Genomic DNA, 26783 nt, shown 5'->3' with positions numbered 1-26783 from the left:
AGAAGCAGAGCTTATTTAATCCTACCCCTTTTCTTTACATAACAGTTGCTAAAACTTTTTGTTCACTTCCTGTTCACAATTTATTCACAATAAACTCCATAAGTAATCACAATAAAAATAAATAAATAAATATTAGTAAGAATTTAATAATAATAATTGGTGAAGTAAGTCATATTTCATATGATGAGATAAGTAAGATTACTTTAAGAATGAATGAATGGATGGATGAAATAAATTGAGAATGTTTGTCATGGTTCTTCTTCTTTGTACTTTGTAAACACTTTAAGTTTGAAGAGTTTCTTGAAGTGTATCATATTAGTACATTGTTTGATTGCTTTGCTTAATCCATTCCAAAATTTAATTCCACATACTGATATACTGAAGGTCTTAAGTGTTGTACGTGCATACAAATGTTTTAAATTAAGTTTTTCTCTAAGATTATATTTCTCCTCTTTTTTTGAGAAGAATTGTTGTATATTCTTGGGTAGCAGGTTATAGTTTGCTTTGTGCATAATTTTAGCTGTTTGCAAATTCACTATGTCGTGGAATTTCAGTATTTTTGATTCAATAAATAAAGGGTTTGTATGTTCTCTATATCCAACATGATGTATTATTCTAACTGATCTTTTTTGTAACACCGTTAATGAATGAAGTGTACTTTTGTAATTATTTCCCCATATTTCTACACAGTAGCTCAGATATTGCACGTTCCCACACTCGTTCCACGGAGAAACGTGCCGATGCAGAGCCCCCATGCAGATGTTGCAGCACATCAGAGATAAGAGAGGAGGGAATGACGACCTGACACAGAGCATCTCCGGTGAGGGGAGAGTTCACCATCCTGCAGAGTAGTCCAGTGGGGAGCAAGTTTCATCCTGTCCTCTGTCGGATTACATAGCCATACCAGATCCCCTACTGCATACGGCCGGTGACGCACGGCTCCATCATAGTACAGCTTTTGCTTCTCGTGAGCGTTGGCGCCACCGTGCCTGGCACCAGCGAAAGCAGTCTCCAGCCTCTCTGCTAAAGAGGCCACAAAGTCAGCATGAGAAAGAGGCAAGTCCGAGTGCACCAGGTGAGACGGCACCAACACATCCACTGGAACATGAGCCTCCCGTCCGTGAAGTAGATAGTACGGACTGTAGTTGGTGCATAACAGATGTGTCATAGGCGAAAGCCACCTGTTTCCGATAATCATCCCACTCACCACCGCAGGCAAGCAACGATTTGGCCAGCAGGTCGACCAGAGTGTGGTTAAAGCGCTCAACCATTCCGTCCGATTTGGGATTATAAGGTGCAGTGCGTGTCTTCTTAATTCCCGGGAGCTGACACAGTCTCTGAACAATCTCAGCTTCAAACTGCTGCCCCTGATCACTACGAATCACTTCAGGAACACCATGCACCATCACACACACTGTGATGGTGCATGAACAAACACTGTGCTACTGACTGTGCTGTTTGGGTAGAGAGAGCATACAGATTCACAAACTTGGTAAAGTAGTCTTCCACTACTAACACGTATCTATTTCCCTTAGAAGTCACTGGCAGTTCAAGAATGTCCGTTGCCACTCTCTGGAGTGGCCGAGTTGCATGGACGCTCCCCATCGGTGCCCGGTACTTAGGCACCGGGGCCTTGCGGGTTTGACATGGGATGCACTGTTCACACCACCGCTGGATATCTTTGAACATGAACGGCCAGTAGCAAGTTTCCCTTGCACGTTCCCACACTCGTTCCACGGAGAAATGTGCCGATGCAGAGCCCCCATGCAGATGTTGCAGCACATCAGAGATAAGAGAGGAGGGAATGACGACCTGACACAGAGCATCTCCGGTGAGGGGAGAGTTCACCATCCTGCAGAGTAGTCCATTAACAACAGAGAGGCGGAGATATTCAGTTCATAATTTTCGAAGCCACCGGGAGCTACCTCTCATCTGCCCCTTAGATGGCCGAGACCCACTTCTCTCCATCCAGTCCAACACCTGATTAATATCTGGGTCGGCCCATTGTAGCCCCCTCATTTCCGTTCCATCATGTGAAAGTGCATGTTTGAACGACAAGTCCTGCGCCCCACTGTTCATCTCCACACGATGCTCCCCAGTATGGAGGTCAGAGGTCGGGGGTTTCCCGTGGGTGTTTGTAGCAGTTGAGTGACTGGTTGGGGAACGCTGGGCTCCACATCTGAGCCTATGACATCCACTTGTGTGGTTGTGACACCTGTATTTACACACTAGGCTCAGGGTCTTGAGGACGCCGGGAGAGTGCATCAGCATTAGTATGCCGTCCTTGTGCTGCATACTCCAGTTATAAGGGTCCAGTTCCAGTATCCATCTTGCTCTGCGTCCCGTGGGATCCTTGTCAATGGACATGCCACGCAGGCCCAGCAGCGGCTTGTGATCAGTTATGATGGTAAAGGCAGCTGATCCTATGTAATGTCTGAATTGCTGTGTAGCCCACACTACGGCCCACAGCTCTCTGTCGAATGTAGACCAGCTCCTTTCTGGGGAACTGAGTGCTTGGCTAGCGTATGACACCACTCGCTCCAGTCCGTCTTTGTCCTGAGCCAACAACGCCCCCACTGCTTCCAAGGAGGCATCTGTGTACACCTTAAACATAAGCTACATCTCTTTTCCCGACTGGTTTGTTGCGTCTTCCCTCCTCGGGGAGAGAAAATGCACACCTCGCCGTCTCTGTGTTTCCTCATTAGAGGGGTTCCTAGCAGGTCTTGGACCCCGCCAACTTGGGGGGTTGGCTCGGTTGTTGTAGGGGCCCCAATAGTCCTGTTTCTCCCTGGGCCCTCCTTCTGCGCGCCGCTCGTGCCAGCCACAGTGAGGTGAACGCCCTCTCTGTTCATAGCCATGGTGAGGTGAACGCCCTCTGTTGACCCCATGGGCGAGACGGACAGCCTTGCTCCCAAAAAATACACTGACACTGACTTCCACGTACTGGATGAGGTGCTCGCCGTTCATCTTTCCAGTGGCTGGATCGCAGTCGGCTGTTTTCCTCTGTCATTCGTTTCATTTCCATCCTCATTTCCCTCATATCTGCAGTAAGTCTGTCCATAGTCCTATACAAACCACCGCCATCATCAGATATGGAGTGCACCATGGCCGCTGTACCGCTTTCAGTGGGAGGCTGGCGTACCTGTGTGCTGACATAGTCCATCCTTAGGGCCTCTCTGGCCATCTCGATGGTTAGGGCCTCCTCCAAATCAGTCGCTCCCTGCTCATGACATTTAGCTCTCAGAGCCGGGTCGAGTCCAGCCAGAAATCTGCGAAATTTCTCCTCTTTCTGAGCTATATCACCGTAGCCTGGGAATGCCTCTTGAACTGCTTATGTCTGCTGCATATACTTCCAGACTCTCTCCGGGAGCACGGAGGCGGGCAGAGATGTTTGCTCTGAAGCGTTTTTGTCCGAAAGCCTCCTGCAATTTCTCTTTTACCTGATCGTAGTCCGCCTGAACGGCAGCTGGCAAGCTATATCATAGAACAGGAGTCACCAACCTTTTTGAAACCAAGAGCTACTTCTTGGGTACTGATTAATGCGAAGGGCTACCAGTTTGATACACACTTAAATAAATTGCCGGAAATTGCCAATTTGCTCAATTTACCTTTAACTCTATGTTATTATTAATAATTAATGATATTTACACTTAATTGAACGGTTTAAAAGAGAAGAAAACACGAAAAAAATGACAATTAAATTTTGAAACATAGTTTATCTTCAATTTCGACTCTTTAAAATTCAAAATTCAACCAAAAAAAAGAAGAGAAAAACTAGCTAATTCGAATCTTTTTGAAAAAATTAAAAAAATAATTTATGGAACATCATTAGTAATTTTTCCTGATTAAGATTAATTTTAGAATTTTGATGACATGTTTTAAATAGGTTAAAATCCAATCTGCACTTTGTTAGAATATATAACTAATTGGACCAAGCTATATTTCTAACAAAGACAAATCATTATTTCTTCTAGATTTTCCAGAACAAAATTTTTTAAAATAAATTCAAAAGACTTTGAAATAAGTTTAAAATTTGATTCTACAGATTTTCTAGATTTGCCAGAATAATTTTTTTGAATTTTAATCATAATAAGTTTGAAGAAATATTTCACAAATATTCTTCGTCGAAAAAACAGAAGCTAAAATGAAGAATTAAATGAAAATGTATTTATTGTTCTTTACAATAAAAAAAAATACATTTACTTGAACATTGATTTAAATTGTCAGGAAAGAAGAGGAAGGAATTTAAAAGGTAAAAAGGTATATGTGTTTAAAAATCCTAAAATCATTTTTAAGGTTGTATTTTTTCTCTAAAATTGTCTTTCTGAAAGTTATAAGAAGCAAAGTAAAAAAAATTATGAATTTATTTAAACAAGTGAAGACCAAGTCTTTAAAATATTTTCTTGGATTTTCAAATTCTATTTGAGTTTTGTCTCTCTTAGAATTAAAAATGTCGGGCAAAGCGAGACCAGCTTGCTAGTAAATAAATACAATTTAAAAAATAGAGGCAGCTCACTGGTAAGTGCTGCTATTTGAGCTATTTTTAGAACAGGCCAGCGGGCTACTCATCTGGTCCTTACGGGCTACCTGGTGCCCGCGGGCACCGCGTTGGTGACCCCTGCCATAGAACAAAAGCAGCCTTTGTCAGCCATGTGGGTAAAATCCTCACCAGTTCATAGTCAAAGCTACTGCCCGTGCCTCCAACCAGCGCCTTCACTGCTACTTCGTATTGTCTGGCCCAGCAGGGGAAACTTTGTTTTTCCTCACCGGAAAATGGCTGCGGGAGTTCAATCTTTACATTGCTGGCGAACGACCTTTCTCCACGTTGCTCTCTGTAGCTGTAGTCCAGCGGGTCCTCGCCTTTATTCCACATAAATCAGAAGACAGCAGCAAGATGAAAGAAGTCTTCGTGCTTTCTGACAAGACGAAGCTCCGCCGTTGCTAGCTGCGGCTAGCTGAGATGAAGCTAGCTGACTCTCCGAACTTTACGGTAATCCGATGTCTTTCTTTTGCGGGACCTAAATCCCACCGCTGCCACCAATGTAACCGAGGGTTTATATATGTCGCCTATACTGTATAAAACTACAAAATAACAAACACGGAGGCTCCAGTTTTACACAAGGACCACTTTATTTCTTTTCTTTCAAAATCTCCGCTCCACTATAACATGTCACCACTTCCGCTCTTTGCGCCTTCAAAATAAGAGCTCGAGGCATATACTGCATAACAGCTTATAACAGGAACTTAACATCACAAAGAGGCAAGCCCATAAAATAGGTTTCACTAATGTGCATATTTAGACCAGACAGTTGCCTACAGCCACAGCTGGCAATGTCCATGTTTTTGACAGAGCACTAATTACACCACTGTGGTTAATTGCGTTTGTAGACCACACACACTTGGGCGACTGCGTGAGCTTTTTCTGTTAATTAAATAGAGGCGTTAATTGGTCCATTTGCAACAGACACATAAAGTGTATACAAAACGTATTACATCTGCTTTAATGAAGTATTTAAAAAAATAAAGAGAAACATGCTTCATATTACCATAAGTAATAATACCATAAGTAATAATAATCATAAAAAGACAGGAGGTTGCCTACAGCCACATGTTAATACTAATATTTTTGAGCCAGCAGCACTAATTTAAGCTTTTTTTGTATCCCACACACTCACTGGCTATAAAAACTCAGCTGTTAATTTAATTATATCAAGGTGCTAATTACATCAGTTTTTAAAATGGTATATTAATTGTAATGAATAATTATAATAAATATGACAGCATTCACTGTCAAAATTAAAAACTAAAACCCAAGTTTGCGTAAAAACAGTATCTTGTCAGCCCTGACGATACCACAAGATAGAGCCACATACTCCAAATTGTTCCTTTATCAGTAGCTTTGCTTTTGGTTGACTACTGTAGTGGGGGGGAGAAAACACAACATCAGCTTTGCTTCATCCTATTACTTTTCAGACATTGTGCAAATGTCCATCCATCCATTTTCTACCGCTTGTCGCGGGGGGTGCTGGAGCCTATCTCAGCTGCATTCGGGCGGTAGGCGGGGTACACCCTGGACAAGTCGCCACCTCATCGCAGGGCCAACACAGATAGACAACAATCCCACTTACAATCACATTTAATGTTCATTAATACAAATTGTTAAACATATGTGAAACAAACCTTAACCTATTGTAAACATCCATCTATTTATTGATGTGTCAGGTGTCAATTGGTCAGTTGCACAGGTCAGAGGTGCAACAGCCAACGACGACGCCAGGTCGATTCATTCTCTGGCACTCGGCCATTGTCATGCAGCCCTTAGAGTGGATGGAAGCTGTAAAAGATAGCAAATGATATGAAAGACGTAGCATGGCCACTGGAGAAGATGACTCCAATAGAAAGTATTACAGGAACCAAAAAAATTAACATGAAAACATGCGTCGTCTTGGACGGAGCAGGTCTCCACGTTTCCTTGGGAACAATGACGCCGACCTCCACAGTTACACCTCAGGGCTTCACCTGGACAAAGTGTCATCAATACACACTTTTTACCCTCAGCTCCAAAAATGACCACATTATTAAACCTCTATTTAACTTACTTTACTTACTGTATGTCCTCTGTGTATTAAATCTATATTTGCATGTCTCATGACATTTTATATGTATGTAATATTGGCTGCATTTCTGATAGTTGTTTGTGTGCCATGCTGTTCTAGACCACAGCAAAAGTTACCCAGCTTGCAAACACTGTAATAAATCCATGAGACGAGGACAGCCTGCTATTTTCTTTAACGTGGACACACTAACATTTATACCTTCGACCATTCTGAGCCAGTAATTTCCAGGAGTTATTTCACTCTCTGTTTTATTAATGTGTTTCAATACTGTAAAAATGTGTAGAATAAATATTACAAACATTTCTGTCAACAAAGATTTGCATCAGCCTGCGACACAGTCATTTTGATAGTAGGCTAATATAGCTAATATAGACACTTACATCATGTGTTGCCTTCATTATTACACGTATATAAGGCTTTTAATTTGTGCGGCTCCAAACAGATTTGTTTTGTATTTTTGGCCCAATGTGGCTCTTTTAATATTTTGTGTTGCCGACCCGATTTAACCGATGCAACTAGCAAAATCTGACATATTAAACTCACCCTGACTGACAACCAAAACGACCAGTAGAGCAAGTACGACAGTCTTCATGTTGCTTGATGACACGAGTCTGCAGGAATAAAAGCAGGAAATGATAAGAAAGCATGAATATTTTGTACATGAATGTGCAGAAAAGAGACGACCATACTGTACCTTAAAGATGTTGTTGGTCTGAAAGTGTATTCTGGATGTGAAGCCCCTAGCTGGCTCCTCTTTATACCAACCAATAAGTTAATAGTACTGCATAAAATCAAGTTTATCATTAACTTGCTGAGTGACGAAAGGTCACATTATTACACAATAAATGCAAGCAAAAAATCACAGTGTAATCCACACTGTGAAAACAAATAAACAATTCTCAAGCTCCCTGAACTGTAGAACTTTAAAAATAATGTAATAGAGAGTGTGACACTGCTTCAATAACTCATAACAACTTGGATTTAGGCGACAAGTAGATGAAATGTTGGCTTATATAATCAGCTTGAGTCAGTCATGACACTTTTGCTCTTTAGAAGGGATAACGTGCATTCAAAGATTTAGCATTTTTGAGCTTTTTCCACGAAAGCACACAACATGTGGCACTTTCTTTTTTTGCTGCACAAAAAGAGGCATTGAGAGTTTTGGAAATGAAAGTGATCTAATTTGCCTTGGTTGGGTTTTATTGAATTCATGATTCAGTCACTTTACAAATCCGACAAACATGTACGCTGTGTTGCAAGAACACACAATCATCTTAGCTTGTCGTCTAGAATGCTTACACATTGATTTTTGCAAACCTTTTCCTTAGGAAAAAGAATATTTTACCATGCAAGGAGGTAACACGCTAAATATGCTAAAGTTTAGACACGAGTCGGTAAAAGTTGAGATAATGCACAAAAAAACAACATGCCTTTTGCATAGGAATGCTCAAAACTACACAGGAGGAGTATTAGGGCCACACACATATCTAATATGAGGAAAAACATCATGTTATGTTTTTACAGGGAAAATGTTTTGTGTTCTTATAATATTCTAACTTTATGGGTGAAAAATAATGACTTTATTTTCTCTAAATATTCCCAAGTTTTCCTCATGTAACTAAAACTTTATTAATGTAATAAAATAACTTTTTTTCCTCATACTATTCGGACTTAATTATCATAAATTTATATAACTTTCTAATATTACCTCAAAGTTATTTTTATTGTGTTTGTATCAATTTTTTTCTCCAAATATTCTGACTTTATTTGTGTAAAATGACTACTTTTTTCCTGTTTCCTGTTAACAGTTTTTCTCCACTTTATTCCTGTAAAATTGTGACCTTCATCTTGTTACCATTTTATTCTCAGTAAATTATGAGATTTTTCATAATACTACAACATTAAGATTATGATTTTATTCTTGTAGAATTATCAGGGTTGTTTTTTTTTGACATAATATTCTGACATTTTTATTGTAAAAATACACCTTTTTTTGTCTTAATATTACGACTTTATTCTCGGAAAATTATGAATCTTTCTAATAGTAATACAAGATTATTCTTGTAAAATTATGACTTTATTCTTGTAAAATTATTAATTTTTGTCATATAATATTCTGACATTTTTCTTGTAAAATTATTCTTTTGTCTTAATATTACCACTTTATTCTCAGAAAATTATGAATCTTTCCAATAGTACTAAAAGATTATTCGTGTAAAATTATGACTTTAGTCTTGTAAAATTAATAGTTTTTTGTCATATAATATTCTGACATTTTTCTTGTAAAATGACACCTTTTTTTCCTCTTATTACCACATTATTCTTGGAAAATTATGAATCTTTATAATGGTAAGTACTACAAGATTATTCTTGTAAAATTATGACATTATTCTTGTAAAATTCTTAGTTTTTGTCATATAATATTCACATTTTTCTTGTAAAATGACACCTTTTTTTGTCGTGATATTACCACTTTATTCTCGGAAAATTGAATCTTTCTAATAGTACTACAAGATTATTCTCGTAAAATTATGACTTTAGTCTTGTAAAATGATTAGTTTTTGTCATATAAATTCTGACATTTTTCTTGTAAAATGACACCTTTTTTTCCTCTTATTACCACATTATTCTCAGAAAATTATGAATCTTTATAATGGTAAGTACTACAAGATTATTCTTGTAATATTATGACTTTATTCTTGTAAAATTCTTAGTTTTTGTCATATAATATTCTCACATTTTTCTTGTAAAATGTCACCTTTTTTGTCGTGATATTACCACTTTATTCTCGGGAAATTATGAATCTTTCTAATAGTACTACAAGATTATTCTTGTAAAATGATGACTTTATTCTTGTGAAATTATTAGTTTTTGTCACATAATATTCTGACATTTTTCTTGTAAAATTACACCTTTTTTTGTCGTGATATTACCACTTTATTCTCGGAAAATTATGACTCTTTCTAATAGTACTACAAGATTATTCTTGTTAAATGATGACTTTATTCTTGTGAAATTATTGGTTTTTGTCATATAATATTCTGACATTTTTCTTGTAAAATTACACCTTTTTTTGTCGTGATATTACCACTTTATTCTCTGAAAATTATGAATCTTTCTAATAGTGCTACAAGATTATTCTTGTAAAATTATGACTTTATTCTTGTAAAATTATTTTTTTTCCCACATAATTTTCTGACATTGTTCCTGTAAAATGACATCTTTTTTCTCTTAATATTACCACGTTATTCTCAGAAAATGAGTTTTTCTCTTAATGCTACAACATTATTCTTGTAAAATTATGACTTTCGTCTTGTAACATTACAAACGTTTTTTCTAATATTGCTTTATTGTCCAAAATAATGACATTCTTGTAAAAGTAATTTTTTTCCACATACTATAAAAACGTTACTCTTGTTAAATCATACTTTTTATATTATTGCAACTATTTTAAAATTTAAACTAGTTTTTTTACTTTATAATTTTAAGTTTTAAATTACCATTTTTTTTCTTGCGATATTATGTTTTTACTCATTTAACTCTCATAATATAACTACTTTACTGTCAGCAATGTAAATATTTAGGTGGTAATAATGGCATTGTTCTCCTAGAAGTAGTATTTTAAGGTGTGTGTGTGTGTCCCTAATACTGCATGAAGTTGGACAAACATGAGATCCTGGGGGACTTACTGTACAGTAAGTGGGCTTCAGGGGGTCTGCAAGCTTATTTCCAAACACTGTTAGAAGCGGTATGAACTGATGTGTATGATGTGAGGTCCTGGCATCAGGAGTGATCCGTGCTCGGCGTCTGGACACTGATGCCGGGCCTTGGCGACGTCCCAGCGTCCCTGCCAGTCCCCAGTAGGCACTCCAGACTGGCGTGTTCCACGGAGGGGGTGGAATCCGGGAGTAAAGGGAGATGCGAGACTTCCGCTCGCGTGTCCTCGTGTGGGGTTTGGGCTGCACTGGGACGGGAATGCGTGTGCAGGTTGAGAAGAGGGTAAGAGGAAGTGGCGGATGGAGCGAGGAGGTTGTCTGTGGATGAGTTCGTACGAAAACAAAAACGTTCGTCGCCGTCGGCGGGGGGCTGCAGGCACAAAGTGGGCTGGGACTGACTGATGGTGGTCGGGCTCGCACTGAGAGGTCTGCCCAGGGGGTCTGCATGTCCGGAGTTAGGTACAAGGCTTGGGCTGTCACCTGGGAAACCTCCTCTGGTGCTAAGAAGGGAGGGGCCGGTCCAAGGGGGCGTGGTCAAGCTGGAGCTGTGATGCTGGGCTAACCCTGGATGAGGCTTGGAGGCGTGGTGGCCCCAGTGGGCACAAGGGGGCACACTTGGTAGGCTGTGAGAGTCATGGCTGCCCGCGTTGAAGGAGGGCGCCCTGGGCACCATCTGATGGATAAGAGGGTAGGAGTATTGATGTGTGGAGGACATGTGGGTTTGGAGGAGATGCATCATGTGCTGCAGGACCTGGGTGAGCTCCGATACTTCCTGGTTTAGCGTGCCCACCTGCAGAGGCAAGTGACAAATGAAGCAGTCCTCCGAGCAGATGCGGCTTCAAACCCGCAGGGACGGCGCTAACTGACACAAATAGGTGAAGAAGTAGACAAAAGAGTGTCGGGAATGACGCAGGGAGGGAAGGTGGCGCATTGTTCAGGTCGTCATCGTATAATTTTGCTTTGTTACAATGTTGAGTCAGCTCTCTGGGCTCCACATTGCACACCGATGATGAATTATGGCGGCCTACTGCAGGAACTTACAGTACTTAATGTGAGACCACCTGGTACTGATTGCATCTTATTTTCATTCATCATCTCGACTACACAGAACATGGAGGAACATCACCTGTGTTCAGGCGAGGAGGTTTTTCACATAATGATATTCAGATTTTATTGTTGACAACTTTTTCTCCTAATAATATGAAATTACTCTCCAAAGGATATGTTCCTCCTCATAATACAACTTTAAATTTCTGACTTAATTCTTGTAAATATATTAGATTTTTCCTCTCGGAAAATGACCATATATATTTTTTTATATTTTCACTTTATCCTACAAAAATTATGACGGTTTTCCTCATAATACTCCAACTTATACATTTTTCCTATCATATTATTTAGGTTTTATTGTTTTAAAATAACTTTTTTTCCTACACAATAACAATTCACGCCAAGAAAACTAAGTCGTTTTTTTCCCATTATACAACTTTAAAATTCTGACTTGATTCTTGTAAATGTATTAGATTTTTTTATCTTGAAAAATATCTTTTTTCAATGTTAAAATAAAAATTGAGTTTTCTTCCTTATAATACTACAACTATTTATTTTTTCTTTCATAATATTCAGATTTTATTGTTGAAAACTTACAACTTTTTTCACTCAAAATGTTTCACCTCCATAATACAACTTTAAATATCTGACTGAATCAGATATTTTTCCACTTAACATTACTTCATCTTTAAAAAAAAAAAGAAGAGTTTTTTCTCATGATTCTGAGAGTAAATTCATAATAAGAGAAAAAAGTTGTCATTTTGCAACAATAAAATCTAAATATTATGAGACAAAAATAACTTAAAATTTTTGTCTCATAATATTTAGATTTTATTGTTTCTAAATATCTAAAAATATTTAGATATCTAAAAATCTAAATATTATGAGACAAAAATTGTAAGTTATTTTTTTCTCATAATATTTAGATTTTATTGTTGCAAAATGACAACTTTTTTCTCTTAATATGAATTTACTCTCAGAATTTACTGTCCCCATAAAACAACTATAAAATTCAGAATTATTCTTAAACAGGATTTTTTGCTTTTGGAAAATGAAAATGTTTTTCTGTTAATATATTTACTTAATCTGCAAAAAAAACCTTCCTTATAATACCTTAACTTTATTCTTATAAAATTAATAATTTCTCTCACAATTAATAATTTCTCTCACTTAATTGCTCCCCTTTTAAGATAAGTTTCAGCTTCGAAGTTGCAGATTTTCATGATGTCCTGAAGGTAAAATACCTATCCTCATTTGACATCACACCACCTGTGAGCCGAACTAGATAATGATGATAATAATAATAAAAACAATAATTCATCAAATTTATAAAGTGTTTTTCATCAATATTTAAAAGAACTTGGTAAAAAAAAGGCTTCATTACACATATTAAAATGTAACTTATCAGTTTATAAATTATAAAAAAAAATTACACAAAAAGGCTAACTTAGCATGATGTTGCTGTATGAGTATATTGTTAGCATTGTAGCTCACTTAGCTATGCCAGTGTTGCTAACGTTTGTGTTTTATTGTCTAACTCCTTAATGCAGGGGTGTCAAACTCATTTTAGATCGGGGGCCACATGGAGAAAAACCTACTCCCAAGTGGGCTTGACTGGTAAAATCATGGCACGATAACTTAAAAATAAAGACAACTTCAGATCTTTGTTTGAAAATAGAACAAGCATATTCTGAAAATGTACAAATCATAATTTTATTGAGGTTTTTTTTTTTACACTTACTTGTTGCGGTTAATAGTATCCTATCTGTATTTGTCGTTATATATATTTTCTGAATAAATTATATGATAATGTTCATCAGTCAAATCATTGGTGTTAATTTTCAATCTACCAAGATGAATCACAGTATGTTATTTATGTAGTTTGAACATTTTCCTCGACTGATGTACTAACATCATGTGGTTTATTTTTTACATGTCTAGCATCATCTACAAAGATACAAATAATTGCTATTGCGACATCCAGTGGACACATTTAGAACAGCAGTTTCCTTCATTCAAAAATTTCAGGTACATTTTTATACTTAACAAACTCATCCCGCGGGGCGGATAAAACCTGTTCGCTCGGCCTGATCCGGCCCTTGGGCCTTACGTTTGCCGTAGATCGGGGGCCACATGGAGAAAAATCTACTCCAAAGTGGGCTGGACTGGTAAAATCACGGCACAATAACTTAAAAATAAAGACAACTTCAGTTCTTTGTTTGAAAATAGAACAAGCACATTCTGAAAATGTACAAATCATAATTTTATTGAGGTTTTTTTTACACTTACTTGTTGCGGTTAATAGTACTCTATCTGTATTTGTCGTTATTTATTTTTCTGAATAAATGATGTGATAATGTTCATCAGTCAAATCATTGGTGTCAATTTTCAATCTATCAAGATGAATTACAGGATGTTATTTATGTAGCTTGAACATTTTCCTTGAGTGATGTACTAACATCATGTGGTTTATTTTGTACATATGTTGCATCATCTACAAAGATACAAAGAATTGCTATTGCGACATCCAGTGGACACATTTAGAACAGCAGTTTCTTTCATTCAACAATTTCAGGTACATTTTTATACTTGGCAAACTCTTCTCCGCGGGCCGAAAAAAAAACCTGTTCGCTCGGCCTGATTCGGCCCTCGGGCCTTACGATTGACACCCCTGCCTTAATATTATATTGTTGTATGTGATATAAGCACAGAGTTACAGCGTATATTTAAAAAGTGTACAGTATTGCTTCTTGGAGACACACTATTAGAGACATGTGGAGACAAACAATGCTCATTAGCATTAAAGCTACAGACAAACATAATAATAACGTGTTCTCAGCAAACTGTCATAATTATTGGTATCAAAGTTCGATTTTTGGACAACACACTTTCATTACATGATGTGACACTTATTTAAAACTGGTGTATATAAAGGGAAAATAGTGTGCCAGCAACAACTTGTTACCTTTTGGTGGAGTTGACTTATACTCTGCCGGACCTCCTCGGTTTCCAGAAGCAGAGAATTGACCCGCGTGGAATCTGGAAATATAAATAATAGTAAATAGTTTGTAGTTCCGGCCTTCTACTCTTTTACTAGTGGTAGATTCCGTCATTTTACTCTGAAAAAGATGTGAGGAGTCCTGCACATTAAAGTTTTCAGTTATGTTTCCCCAAAGCTCAATCACTAACCACATTTGGCTCTAATGCCAGCAGACTGTAATCAAGAAAGAAAAAAACTAACTAGCTCCTAATGAGATGGATACTCAGAGTGAACAGGTACATTTTATTATATTTTTATATCATATTATATTGTGTTTTTTATGTCTTGTAACTTTTCAATAAAAAAAACAAAAAAACATTTAAACAAAACGGAACTTCATTCCATGTTGTGATCTTTTATTAACTGTGACTTTAATAAATACGTTAAAAAAAATCCACTTTTTTTGGTATTAACAGGACTTCTTCTTCATTACTATTTTTTGGGGATAAAATTATGAAAATTAATCCTATCAAGAATAAATAATAATAATAATAATACCTGGGATTTATATAGCGCTTTTCTAAGTACCCAAAGTCGCTTTACTTTCGTAGCCACAGCTGCCCTGGGGTAGACTGACGGAAGCGTGACTGCCAATTTGCGCCTACGGCCCCTCCGACCACCACCTATCATTCATTCAACATTCATTCACCGGTGTGAGCGGCACCGGGGGCAATGGTGAAGTGTCCTGCCCAAGGACACAACGGCATGGTAAGAGGCGGGGAGCGAACTTGCAACCCTCAGGTTTCTGACACGGGCGCTCTACCCACTACGCCATGCCGCCCCTTATATATATATATATTAAGTATAATATGTCTATTATGTAACACCAAATCAAAAAATGACAGCATTGACAATTTTCTTCTTATAAAATGACAACTTTATTCCTGTAAAGTAAAATATTTCTTCATAACTTTACACATGTATTCTTTTATACTTTATTTATACTTCACTTGTACTTTTACTGTAGTAGAATCATGTTCCTCTACATTATATTACCACTTTATTTCTGTACAATCACAACTTTTTTTTTATTGTAAAAGTGTGACTTTATTGTAGTAGCGTCACAATTTTCCCCCAGAAAATGTAATGAATTTATTCTCGTAATATTATAAGTTTCTCTGTAAAAGTCTGACTTTATTGAGGTAAAATTATGTATTCCATATTGTAAAAACTGTATTCTTATATTAGTACAGGGGTCGGCAACCCGCGGCTCTAGAGCCGCATGCGGCTCTTTAGCGCCGCCCTAGTGGCTCTCAGGAGCTTTTTTAAAAATGTATGAAAAATGGAAAAAGATGAGGAAAAAAAAAAAGTTTTTGTTTTAATATGGTTTCCGTGGGAGGACAAACATGACGCAAACCTCCCTAATCGTTATAAAGCACACTGTTTATATTAAACATGCTTCACTGATTCGAGTATTTGGCGAGCGCCGTTTTGTCCTACTAATTTTGGCGGTCCTTGAACTCACTGTAGTTTGTTTACAAGTATAACTTTCTCCGACTTTCTAGGACGTGTTTTATGCCACTTCTTTTTCTGTCCACCAAACTTTTAACGTTGTGCATGAATGCACAAAGGTGAGTTTTGTTTATGTTATTGACTTGTGTGGAGTGCTAGTCAGACATATTGGGTCAGTGCATGACTGCAAGCTAATCGATGCTAACATGCTATTTAGGCTAGCTATATGTACATATTGCAGCATTATGCCTCATTTGTAGCTATATTTGAGCTCATTTAGTTTCCTTTAAGTCATCTTAATTCAATTTATATCTCATGACACACTATCTGTATGTAATATGGCTTTTAATATTTTGCGGCTCCAGACAGATTTGTTTTTGTGTTTGGGTTGCCGACCCCTGTATTAGTACGACCAAATGTTTCCCCCCCAAACAAAATCAGAAATGTATTCTTGTAATATTAAACATTTTTCTATAAAACAATGCCTTCTTGTTCACATATAACAATGTTAGTTTTGTAAAATTACAATTCCCTTTTGTAAAACACTACATACAGTATATGCTCCTAAAATAAAATAAAATATTCCCCACATAATATTATGACTTTATTGTTGTATTATTAAAAAAACATTCTGTAAACAATGCCTTTATAGTAGTAATACAATTATGTTTGTTCACCCCCACACATTCTTTCAACTTTATTTTTGTAAAATTACAATTCCTTTCTGTAAAATGCTATCTTTATGATACCTAAATATTTTTTCTCCACATAATATTATGACTTTATTATTGTATTATTAAACATTTTTTCTGTAAACAGTGCCTTTATGGTAGTAATACTATTATGTTTTTCACCCCCACACATTCTTACAACTTTATTTTCGTAAAATTACAATTCCTTTCTTTTCTATTAATTTTTTTATGTGAAACAATGCCTTTATGGTACTAAAATTATGTTTTTCACCCCCACACATTCTTACAACTTTATTTTGGATTTCCCATAATTAAATGAATATATTTTCATTTTCCCCATTCAAAATGAATTGTCCATTTTTCAAACTTCCACAATTCCTACATTCTTCAACCCATCCCACCTTCTACACATTCAAACTACCATTTTTCCACGTTCAACAAATTTCCAGGAATTCCTGTTTTTTTTCTAACCATATTTCCAACCTTTTTCCATCCCATTTAAACTGTTCCACCGTAAAAAAAACATGTTTCTTAGTCAGGACAAAAAAACAAGTTGGTTTAGGAACTGGAAACATTCCCGATTTTCCCGAAATTTCAGGAATTCCATAATACAATTTCTCAATTTAAAAACTGTTAATACTTCAACATTTCCTGATGGATTTAAACAATTCCAACACCCACCAATTCAGCTCTTTCGGGACATTCATGCTATTAATCTTTTTTTTTTTTTTAATCCAGCTTTTCCCAAAATTCCCAAATTTCCAGGAAGTTCCCATTTAAATCAATGGGACATTCTTCAAAGTTCCACAACTCCCACATGTTTCATCTGATTCAAACTGTTCCGACTTCAAAATATTCAACCTGTTTGGGAATTGAGTGCTCTACTTCAACAATTCTAAAAACAATTCCAGGATTTCCCATCATTCCTTTTTATTTTTTTTAAATTTTCCCCATTCAAAATGAATTGTCCATTTTTCAAACTTCCACAATTCCTACATTCTTCAACCCATTCAAACCATTCCACCTTCAACTCATCCTGGACATTCAAACTACCATTTTTCCACGTTCAACAAACTTCCAGGAATTCCTGTTTTTTTTCTAACCATATTTCCAACCTTTTTCCATCCCATTTCAACTGTTCCACCGGAAAAACATTTTTCTTGGTCAGGACAAAAAAAAAAGTTGGTTTAAGAACTGGAAACATTCCCGCTTTTCCCAAAATTCCCAAATTTCCAGGAAGTTCCCATTGAAATGAATGAGACCTTTTTCCAAGTTGCACAATTCCCACAATTTTTCAACCTACTCAAACCATTTCAACATCAACACATTCCACTCATCCTGGACATTCAAACTACCATTTTTTCCACGTTCAACAAATTTCCAGGAATTCCTGTTTTTTTTCTAACCATATTTCCAACCTTTTTCCATGCCATTTCAACTGTTCCACCGTAAAAAACATTTTTTCTTAGTCAGGACAAAAAAACAAGTTGGTTTAGGAACTGGAAACATTCCCGGTTTTCCCGAAATTCCAGGAATTCCATAATACAATTTCTCAATTAAAAAACTGTTAATAGTTCAACATTTCTTGACGGTTTTAGACAATTCTAACACCAACCAACTAAGCTCATTCAGGACATTTATGCTATTAATCATTTAATTAAAAAATCCCACTTTTCCTAAAATTCCAAAATTTCCAGGAAGTTCCCATTGAAATGAATGGGACCTTTTTCCAAGTTGCACAATTCCCACAATTTTTCAACCTATTCAAACCATTCCAACATCAACACATTCCACTCATCTTGGACATTCAAACTAACACTTTCTCAAGTTCCAAACCAAAAATCCGGTTTTCGTGGAAATTCAAACTCTTCAACATTCAAACTATTCTTACATTCATAGTACATTCTGTCAGCATTTCAGTTCAACTTCAGCATTGGAGCATTCACACGCAATTCCTCCAGGAATTGCCTCATCTAGTTCTGTTTAATATGAAGACTATTGCTGTGCAGGTCGCTACAAACTATAAGCAATAATAAACATACAACGTTGTTGAATAAACAAATGAAAGAAAGAAAGAGGTGGCAAGTGTGTGCCTATTTGATGACTGAAATAAAAGTGAAAGCCATCCCATAATGATAGTGATCTTCTTTTGATTTCGCTACTTTAGATTTTAGCAACCGAAGCGAGCTTCTCCCGTTTCCCCACAAGGAGGAGTGAGCTTTAAAGTGGCGAGTTAACCTGAAGCCATCTGGCACGCAGGTAACCCCTGGCAGGCGGCGCTTTGGCCTACCTTGGGTGCCGCTGGCGCTTCCTGTTCTGGCTCTGGGCCCGGTGTGCTCCACATTGAAATGGAACGCGTGTCCATTGTCCTCGATGCCGTCCACAACCCTTAAACAGAGAGGTGAAGAGTGACACGAGAGTAGATCTTCAATTACGGCTGGAGCCAGCAGAGCGCTCACACGTGTGCCAGGAGAGAGGCGGCTGGCAGAGGCCCAGGTGGACTGGGACACGACCTCCGAGCTCTCTGAACCAGCACTTACTCATATTTGCAACCTACGGCAAGACTCCGGGAAACATGAACACAGACATTTTGGCTCGAGGAAGCCAATAGGACAGGCCTGGGCAAAATCCGGCCCGCCAGACGTTCTACTTAATTTTTTTAGACCTTTAACATCAAAACTGTAGCCGCCGTTATGATGTGCAGTGCTGTTTTTAAATGACTAAGTTTTGAACTATAGAAAGTCTTTCAATGGTTGAAATCTGGGTTTTTGAGTATTTTACGAGTTATTGAGGTAATCTACGTCACAGCAGCTCAGTTCAGTTCAGTTTCAGTTTATTTGGAACATGCATACGATACAATGTAATGTATCACTCAATTGCAGTTGTTACATAAAAGGAGTAGGAAGAAGCAGAGCTTATTTAATCCTACCTCTTTTCATACCATAGCAATTGTATCCAATTTCCTTGTTCTCTTTAACAGAACAGTGAACAAATAAATAATAAATCAATAATATACCATAGTAAGCATACAAATATTAAATACTTAAATAATTTTTGTCTCAATAAAAAAACAATTTAAAAAGGAAAAAAAAAAGTGTTCAAGGTGTTCATCATAATTCTTGTTCTGTGTACCGTATTTTTTGGACTGTAAGTCGCAGTTTTTTCATAGTTTGGCCGGGGGTGCGACTTATACTCAGGAGCGACTTATGTGTGAAATTATTAACACATTACCGTAAAATATCAAATAATATTATTTAGCTCATTCACGTAAGAGACTAGACGTATAAGATTTCATGGGATTTAGCAATTAGGAGTGACAGATTGTTTGGTAAACGTATAGCATGTTCTATATGTTATAGTTATTTGAATGACTCTTACCATAATATGTTACGTTAACATACCAGGCACGTTCTCAGTTGGTTATTTCTGCGCAGGCCCGGCCCTAACCAATCTGGCGCCCTAGGCAAGATTTTAGGTGGCGCCCCCCCCCACATCGGCAGTGAAGTGTATATACTCACAAGAAACCGAATAGCTTTGTCTTTGACCTTCTTTTTTACTTAAAGAAAGCAAATTAACAATCAGAATAGTTAACAAGATTAAAAAAAATATGGATAAATAAATGAATACAAAAAATAAAAAATGAATATATGAAATACAATATTTTTTACATAAATAAACACAAAATAAAACGTGTCAACAAGTTGCATAAAATAAATTAAAAATACAATATAAATAAGGCACTGCACAAAACAAGATATCAAACCAGTATGACTTTAACAACTATATTACAAAAAAAGGGGATCCTACAGAGTTCTCTATTTGTGTTTTTTAATATTGCATTAACAAGAATGACTTACAAATTACTGTACACCAGGGAGTACTGTAATTACCTAACGTTACATTGTTATTTTCCATAACAATTTAGCCCCCTCCACAATATTAACCCGACGTTAAAACAGAACTAGCTATTTATTGATTAGCAATTGCCGAATCATGTAACATTAGCTTAATGCTAAAAAGCCAGGTTAATTACTATCACATTCTGTAACAGACAAATAATTTCATGAAGGCTAACGTTACCTACCTGCTACCTCTGTCTTTTTCTCGTTTCTCCTCTTCTTTTCTCTTTTTTCTTCCCTGGGCACCTGAGAGTTTCGGCCGTTTTGACATCTTGTGTTGATTTTTTTATGTGGTGACGTCCAAAAAAAGACATGATACGGGAAGGGAGTGGGCGCACCGTGCCGGGGGAGGGGCATTGTAATGTTGTAACAAATGATATTTCTATTAAATAGGCTTTACTTTGCATTTTAATTAACGTGTGATTATTTTATATATTTAGAAATAATAGTACCAACTTTTTTTTTTTCTTTTTTTTTTCCCTCCAACATTTGTGGCACTGGCGTGGCGCTCCCTGATGGACGCCGCCCTTAGCATTTGCCTATACGGCCTATGCAATGGGCCGGCCCTGTTTATGCGTCATATAACGTACACTTATTCAGCCTGTTGTTCACTATTCTTTATTTATTTTTAAATTGCCTTTCAAATGTCTATTCTTGGTGTTGGGTTTTATCAAATAAATTTCCCCAAAAAATGCGACTTATACTCCAGTGTGACCTATATATGTTTTTTTCCTTCTTTATTATGCATTTTCGGCCGGTGCGACTTATACTCCGAAAAATACGGTACTTTGTGAACACTTGTAGTTTGAACAGTCTCTTAAACTGAATCATATTGGTGCTGTGTTTGATTTCTTTGGTTAATCCATTCCATAATTTAATTCCACATACTGATATATTAAAGGTTTTAAGTCTTGTACGAGCATACAAATATTTTAAATTTGATTTTCCTCTATGGTTATATTTCACCTCTTTAGTTGAGAAGAATTGTTGTACATTCTTGGGTAGCAGGTTATAGTTTGCCTTGTACATAATTTTAGCTGTTTGCAAATGCACCAAATCGTTGAGTTTCAATAATTATTCTCTATATCCAACATTATGTATTATTCTAATTGATCTTTTTTGTAACACCGTTAGTGAATGAAGGGCACATTTGTCAAACGAGGAACACAGCAGAGTGGGCGAGGTTTGTTTTCGGAGCAGCCAGTCCCAAACGCATGTGTCGGAACAAATGCAGAAGCAAATGTCTGCATGAAAGTGGTAATATATCATATTGTAGGTGTTTATTACACTTTGCATTCATATTTTGTTGTTTGGTACATTTTTGTTGTGTTTTGCTTGATCTGAGAAGGAAAAGAGGAGTGATGTTCATATGTTGTTTAATACTCAGTGTTTTATTAGTTTATTTTCACATGTAAATAATGCTTTATAATAGACTGTATTTATATTATTCACATGTAAATAATGCTGTATAACAGACTGTATTTATATTATTCACATGTAAATAATGCTGTATAATAGACTGTATTTATATTATTCACATGTGAATAATGCTGTATAACAGACTGTATTTATATTATTCACATGTAAAAAATACCTAAGTGTTTATTGTTTATTGTGAGCGAACTGTGGTGCTGAATTTCCCCCAGGTATCAATAAAGTACTTTCTATTCTATTCTATTCATTGTTCATAGTTAATATTGTAAATACCACTTTCTTTATTTTAATGTACATTTTGGGTGTCCCATTCAGTAAAAAAACTGCAAAATTCCATTCCTTTTTTTGAGGTTGTCTGTCATAACTTTTTTAGAACTCTATCGGACATTGTGACTTTTTTTATTAGTGTTACTGGAAAAAAAAAAGGGACCCAAACACACATACTGTACAGCAGATTTGTACAGCTAAATGTGTACATATAATTTATACACACATACGCATTGGCCCCCCCAGACATATTTTTTTCTCTCAATGTGGCCCCCCGAGTCAACATATTTGCCAAGCTCTGCAATATGGTATGAGAAAAAGGATTGAAACTCGACAAAAACAACCCAGAATTCAACCTATTTCTGTTCGTTGTCTTCCACAAACAAATAAGACATGGCAAAAACAATGGAGGTGAAATTACCTCAAATTTGACTCTGAGAGGAGATTTAGGAAGACTTTGGAGTGTAATACTGCAACAATTACTAACTTAAAAATATGATATAGGCTCATGATAATAATAACAATGTTTATATTTTTTGCTTTTTGAATCAACTTTCAGCAAATATTTTCTTAATACATTTATATTTTTACAATCATTTCATATGTATACGTCTCTAATATATTTGTAACTGTTTACCCTACAGCCATTTAACCTGGTATGTGACACTTGTTACGCTGTTAGCATGCTAACGTTAGCATGCTAACATTAAAGTGCTAACCTTTTTTGCTATTTTTACACTTTTTACTCTAATTCCCCAGCCATACACCTTAGTCCAGTGTTTTTCAACCACTGTGCCGCGGCACACTAGTTTCGTGGGAGATTATCTAATTTCACCTATTTGGGTTTTTGCAAACCAGTAATTATAGCCTGCAAATGATGTGTTGTTGTTGAGTGTTGGTGCTGTCTAGAGCTCGGCAGAGTAACCGTGTAATACTCTTCCATATCAGTAGGTGGCAGCCGGTAGCTAATTGCTTTGTAGATGTCGGAAACAGCGGGAGGCGGCGTGCAGGTAAAAAGGTGTCTAATGCCTAAACCAAAAATAAACAAGAGGTAAGTGCCCCTAAGAAAAGGCATTGAAGCTTAGGGAAGGCTATGCAGAATTAAACTAAAACTGAACTGGCTAAAAGTAAACAAAAACAGAATGCTGGACGACAGCAAAGACTTACTGTGGAGCCAAGACGGCGTCCACAATGTGCATCCGGACATGACATGACAATCAACAATGTCCCCACAAAGAAGGATAAAAACAACTGAAATATTCTTGATTGCTAAAACAAAGTAGAAGCGGGAAATATCGCTCAAAGGAACACATGAAACTTCTACAGGAAAATACCAAAAAGAGAGAGAAAGCCACCAAAATAGGAGCGCGAGACAAGAACTAAAACACTACACACAGGAAAACAGCAAAAAACTCAAAATAAGTCACAGCGTGATGTGACAGGTGGTGACAGTACACCTACTTTGAGACAAGAGCTATAGTGACGCATGGTTGGTTATGGTTTAAAGTCCATCCATCCATCCATTTTCTACCGCTTGTCCCTTTCAGAAGTCACATAACAATTGCGACAACGATTTTTTACTGTCAATTGAGTTTCGTTATTTTTAATGATTTCTGCTGGTGGTGTGCCTCTGGACTTTTTCAACGTAAAAAATGTGCCTTGGCTCAAAAAAGGTTGAAAAACACTGCCTTAGTCATATGACTTGGTATAAATAGATAGATAGTGCTTTATTGATTCCTTCAGGAGAGTTCCCTCAGGAAAATGTGACACAAGCTAACTGTTAGCATGTTATTTGTCTAATTCTGCAGCCATACACCTTACAGTCATGCAACTTGGTGTATGAAACATGCTAACTGTTAGCATGCTAACATTAAAGTGCTAACTTTTTTTTAGCTATTTTTACACTTTTTACTCTAATTCCCCAGCCATACACCTTACAGTCACATAACTTGGTATGTGACACAAGCTAACCGTTAGCATGTTATTTGTCTAATTCTGCAGCCATACGCCTTAGTCATACAACTTGGTATATGAAACATGCTAACTGTTAGCATGCTAACATTAAAGTGCTAACTTTTTTTTAAGCTATTTTTACACTTTTTACTCTAATTCCCCAGCCATACACCTTACAGTCATATAACTTGGTATGTGACACAAGCTAACCGTTAGCATGTTATTTGTCTAATTCTGCAGCCATACGCCTTAGTCATACAACTTGGTATATGAAACATGCTAACTGTTAGCATGCTAACATTAAAGTGCTAACTTTTTTTTTAGCTATTTTTACACTTTTTACTCTAATTCCCCAGCCATACACCTTACAGTCATATAACTTGGTATGTGACACAAGCTAACCGTTAGCATGTTATTTGTCTAATTCTGCAGCCATACACCTTACAGTCATACAACTTGGTATATGAAACATACTAACTGTTAGCATGCTAACATTAAAGTGCTAACTTTTTTTTTTAGCTATTTTTACACTTTTTACTCTAATTCCCCAGCCATACACCTTACAGTCATATAACTTGGTATGTGACACAAGCTAACCGTTAGCATGTTATTTGTCTAATTCTGCAGCCATACGCCTTAGTCATACAACTTGGTATATGAAACATGCTAACTGTTAGCATGCTAACAGTAAAGTGCTAACTTTTTTTTAGCTATTTTTACACTTTTTACTCTAATTCCCCAGCCATACACCTGAGAGTCATATAACTTTGTATGTGACACAATCTAACTGTTAGCACGGTATTTGTTTCATCTTGCAGCCATCCACCTTACAGTCATATAACTTGGTATATGAAACATGCTAACTGTTATCATGCTAACGTTAGCGCACATGCTAAATGTTAACAATTTTATGTAAGCAAGCTAACGTTATAGGCTAGTTCTATAGCTCATTTTGTACAGTTACACCTAAAACTCTCGGATTCAGACACTCTGCTCCATCTTCAAAATATGGCGGCTTCTGACGACCCCCGGCCAGAGGTCCATGGCACAGATAGCAGGCCCATCAAAATGTTCGCGGGAATTTGTTATTCTAATTTTGTCAATAATTATATATTATTTAATACAATATTTGGAATCATAATTAATTCAGATGAAATAAAAAAATATATAAAACAAATCAGCATGATATAGCGCACTTGTTATAAAATATCCAATATATTTATTTGTATTATTAACTTTTATTTTATGCACATTGCTATGAATGATTTATGATTATTTTTTCAAAAAAATAAATGTAATAAGAATTTTTGAAGATATTCCTTTTTTTTTTTTTTTTTTTTAAATGATAAAATATTATTTAAAAATATATTTCCTGTTGTATTACCACTAAATTAGCAGTGTGGTCCAATGTGGCGTGAGAGTACCTGGGACTAAGGTCAGGGGGTCCAAAACAGGTGACTGTGGGGATAAGCAGCTTCGATGGCTTCTGCTCGGTCCCCGTCTCACGGTGGGAAGAAGCGGACGCTTTCGGAGAGACGGCGTGCTCCCGCTTCGAGGGCGGCTGAGGCGACGCACTTTGACCGTGGAAGCCGCGGCTCAGGTTGGGGGAGCGGCAGCGTCGCAGGGCGTTGAACTGGCGCAGCTCGTCGCCGAGGAGGTTGCCAAGGGACGTGCGGCGGACGGGGCTGCTCAGGCTGGGCAGCAGCAGGTTACGGCGGGAGCGTGTGGCCGGAGAAAGATGGAAGGAGTCGTCCAGGACCTCGCTCTTGGTTTCAACAATAGGAGTCAGTCTGGGCTCCTGGTAAACAGGAAGCGGAATTTAATCACATGGGACATTCTGGCAAAAGTGAGCGCATCAATTATAATTGAAGTACAAATTTAAATCTGGCCCTTAAATACAAATCCCAAAACCAGTGAAGTTGGCACGTTGTGTAAATGGTAAATAAAAACAGAATACAATGATTTGCAAATCCTTTTCAACCTATATTCAATTGAATAGACTGCAAAGACAAGATATTTAATGTTCGAACTGGAAAACACTGTTATTTTTTGCAAATGTTAGCTCATTTGGAATTTGATGGCTGCAACATGTTTCAAAAAAGCTGGCACAAGTGGCAAAAAAGACTGAAATAGTTGAGGAATGCTCATAAAACACTAATTTGGAACATCCCAAAGGTGAACAGGCTAATTGGGAACAGGTGGGTGCCATGATTGGGTATAAAAGCAGCTTCCATGAAATGTTCAGTCATTCACAAACAAGGTTGAGGCGAGGGTCACCACTTTGTGAACAAATGTGTGAGCAAATTGTTTAAGAACAACATTTCTCAACGAGCTATTGCAAGGAATTTAGGGATTTCACCATTTACGGCCCGTAATATCATCAAAAGGTTTAGAGAATCTGGAGAAATCACTGCACGTAAACGATAATAGCATCGATCCCTCAGGCGGTACTGCATCAAAACGCGACATCAGTGTGTAAAGGATATCACCCCATGGGCTCAGGAACACTTAAAAAAATCACTGTCAGTAACTACAGTTTGTCGGTACATCTGTAAGTGCAAGTTAAAACTCTACTATACAAAGCGAAAGCCATCTATCAACAACACCCAGAAACGCCGCCGACTTCGCTGGGCCCGAGCTCATCTAAGATGGACTGATGCAAA

At 37.0% G+C, this 26783-nt stretch overlaps 1 protein-coding gene across 11 annotated transcripts in view; it reads right to left on the bottom strand.

Annotated features, from left to right (window-relative positions):
- Positions 1-6118: 6118 nt before the first annotated feature.
- The window catches only part of kcnh4b (potassium voltage-gated channel, subfamily H (eag-related), member 4b), a 92167-nt gene continuing 71502 nt past the window's right edge, over positions 6119-26783 (bottom strand). For 10 of the 11 annotated variants that reach the window (XM_062055582.1, XM_062055580.1, XM_062055585.1 and 7 more), the window contains 7 exons: positions 25545-25918; positions 18858-18955; positions 14349-14422; positions 7312-11123; positions 7161-7228; positions 6409-6519; positions 6119-6334 (listed from right to left, as the gene is read on the bottom strand). In XM_062055582.1, the coding sequence (XP_061911566.1) occupies positions 10401-11123; positions 14349-14422; positions 18858-18955; positions 25545-25918 (1269 nt within the window). In that variant the 3' untranslated portion in view covers positions 6119-6334; positions 6409-6519; positions 7161-7228; positions 7312-10400. The remainder of the gene's footprint in view (positions 6335-6408; positions 6520-7160; positions 7229-7311; positions 11124-14348; positions 14423-18857; positions 18956-25544; positions 25919-26783) is intronic. The other variant, XM_062055588.1, reaches the window with a different exon arrangement.

Source organism: Entelurus aequoreus, linkage group LG08 (genome assembly GCF_033978785.1).
Source record: "Entelurus aequoreus isolate RoL-2023_Sb linkage group LG08, RoL_Eaeq_v1.1, whole genome shotgun sequence".
Taxonomy (NCBI): domain Eukaryota; kingdom Metazoa; phylum Chordata; class Actinopteri; order Syngnathiformes; family Syngnathidae; genus Entelurus; species Entelurus aequoreus.
This window is presented reverse-complemented; position numbering and strand designations above follow the sequence as displayed.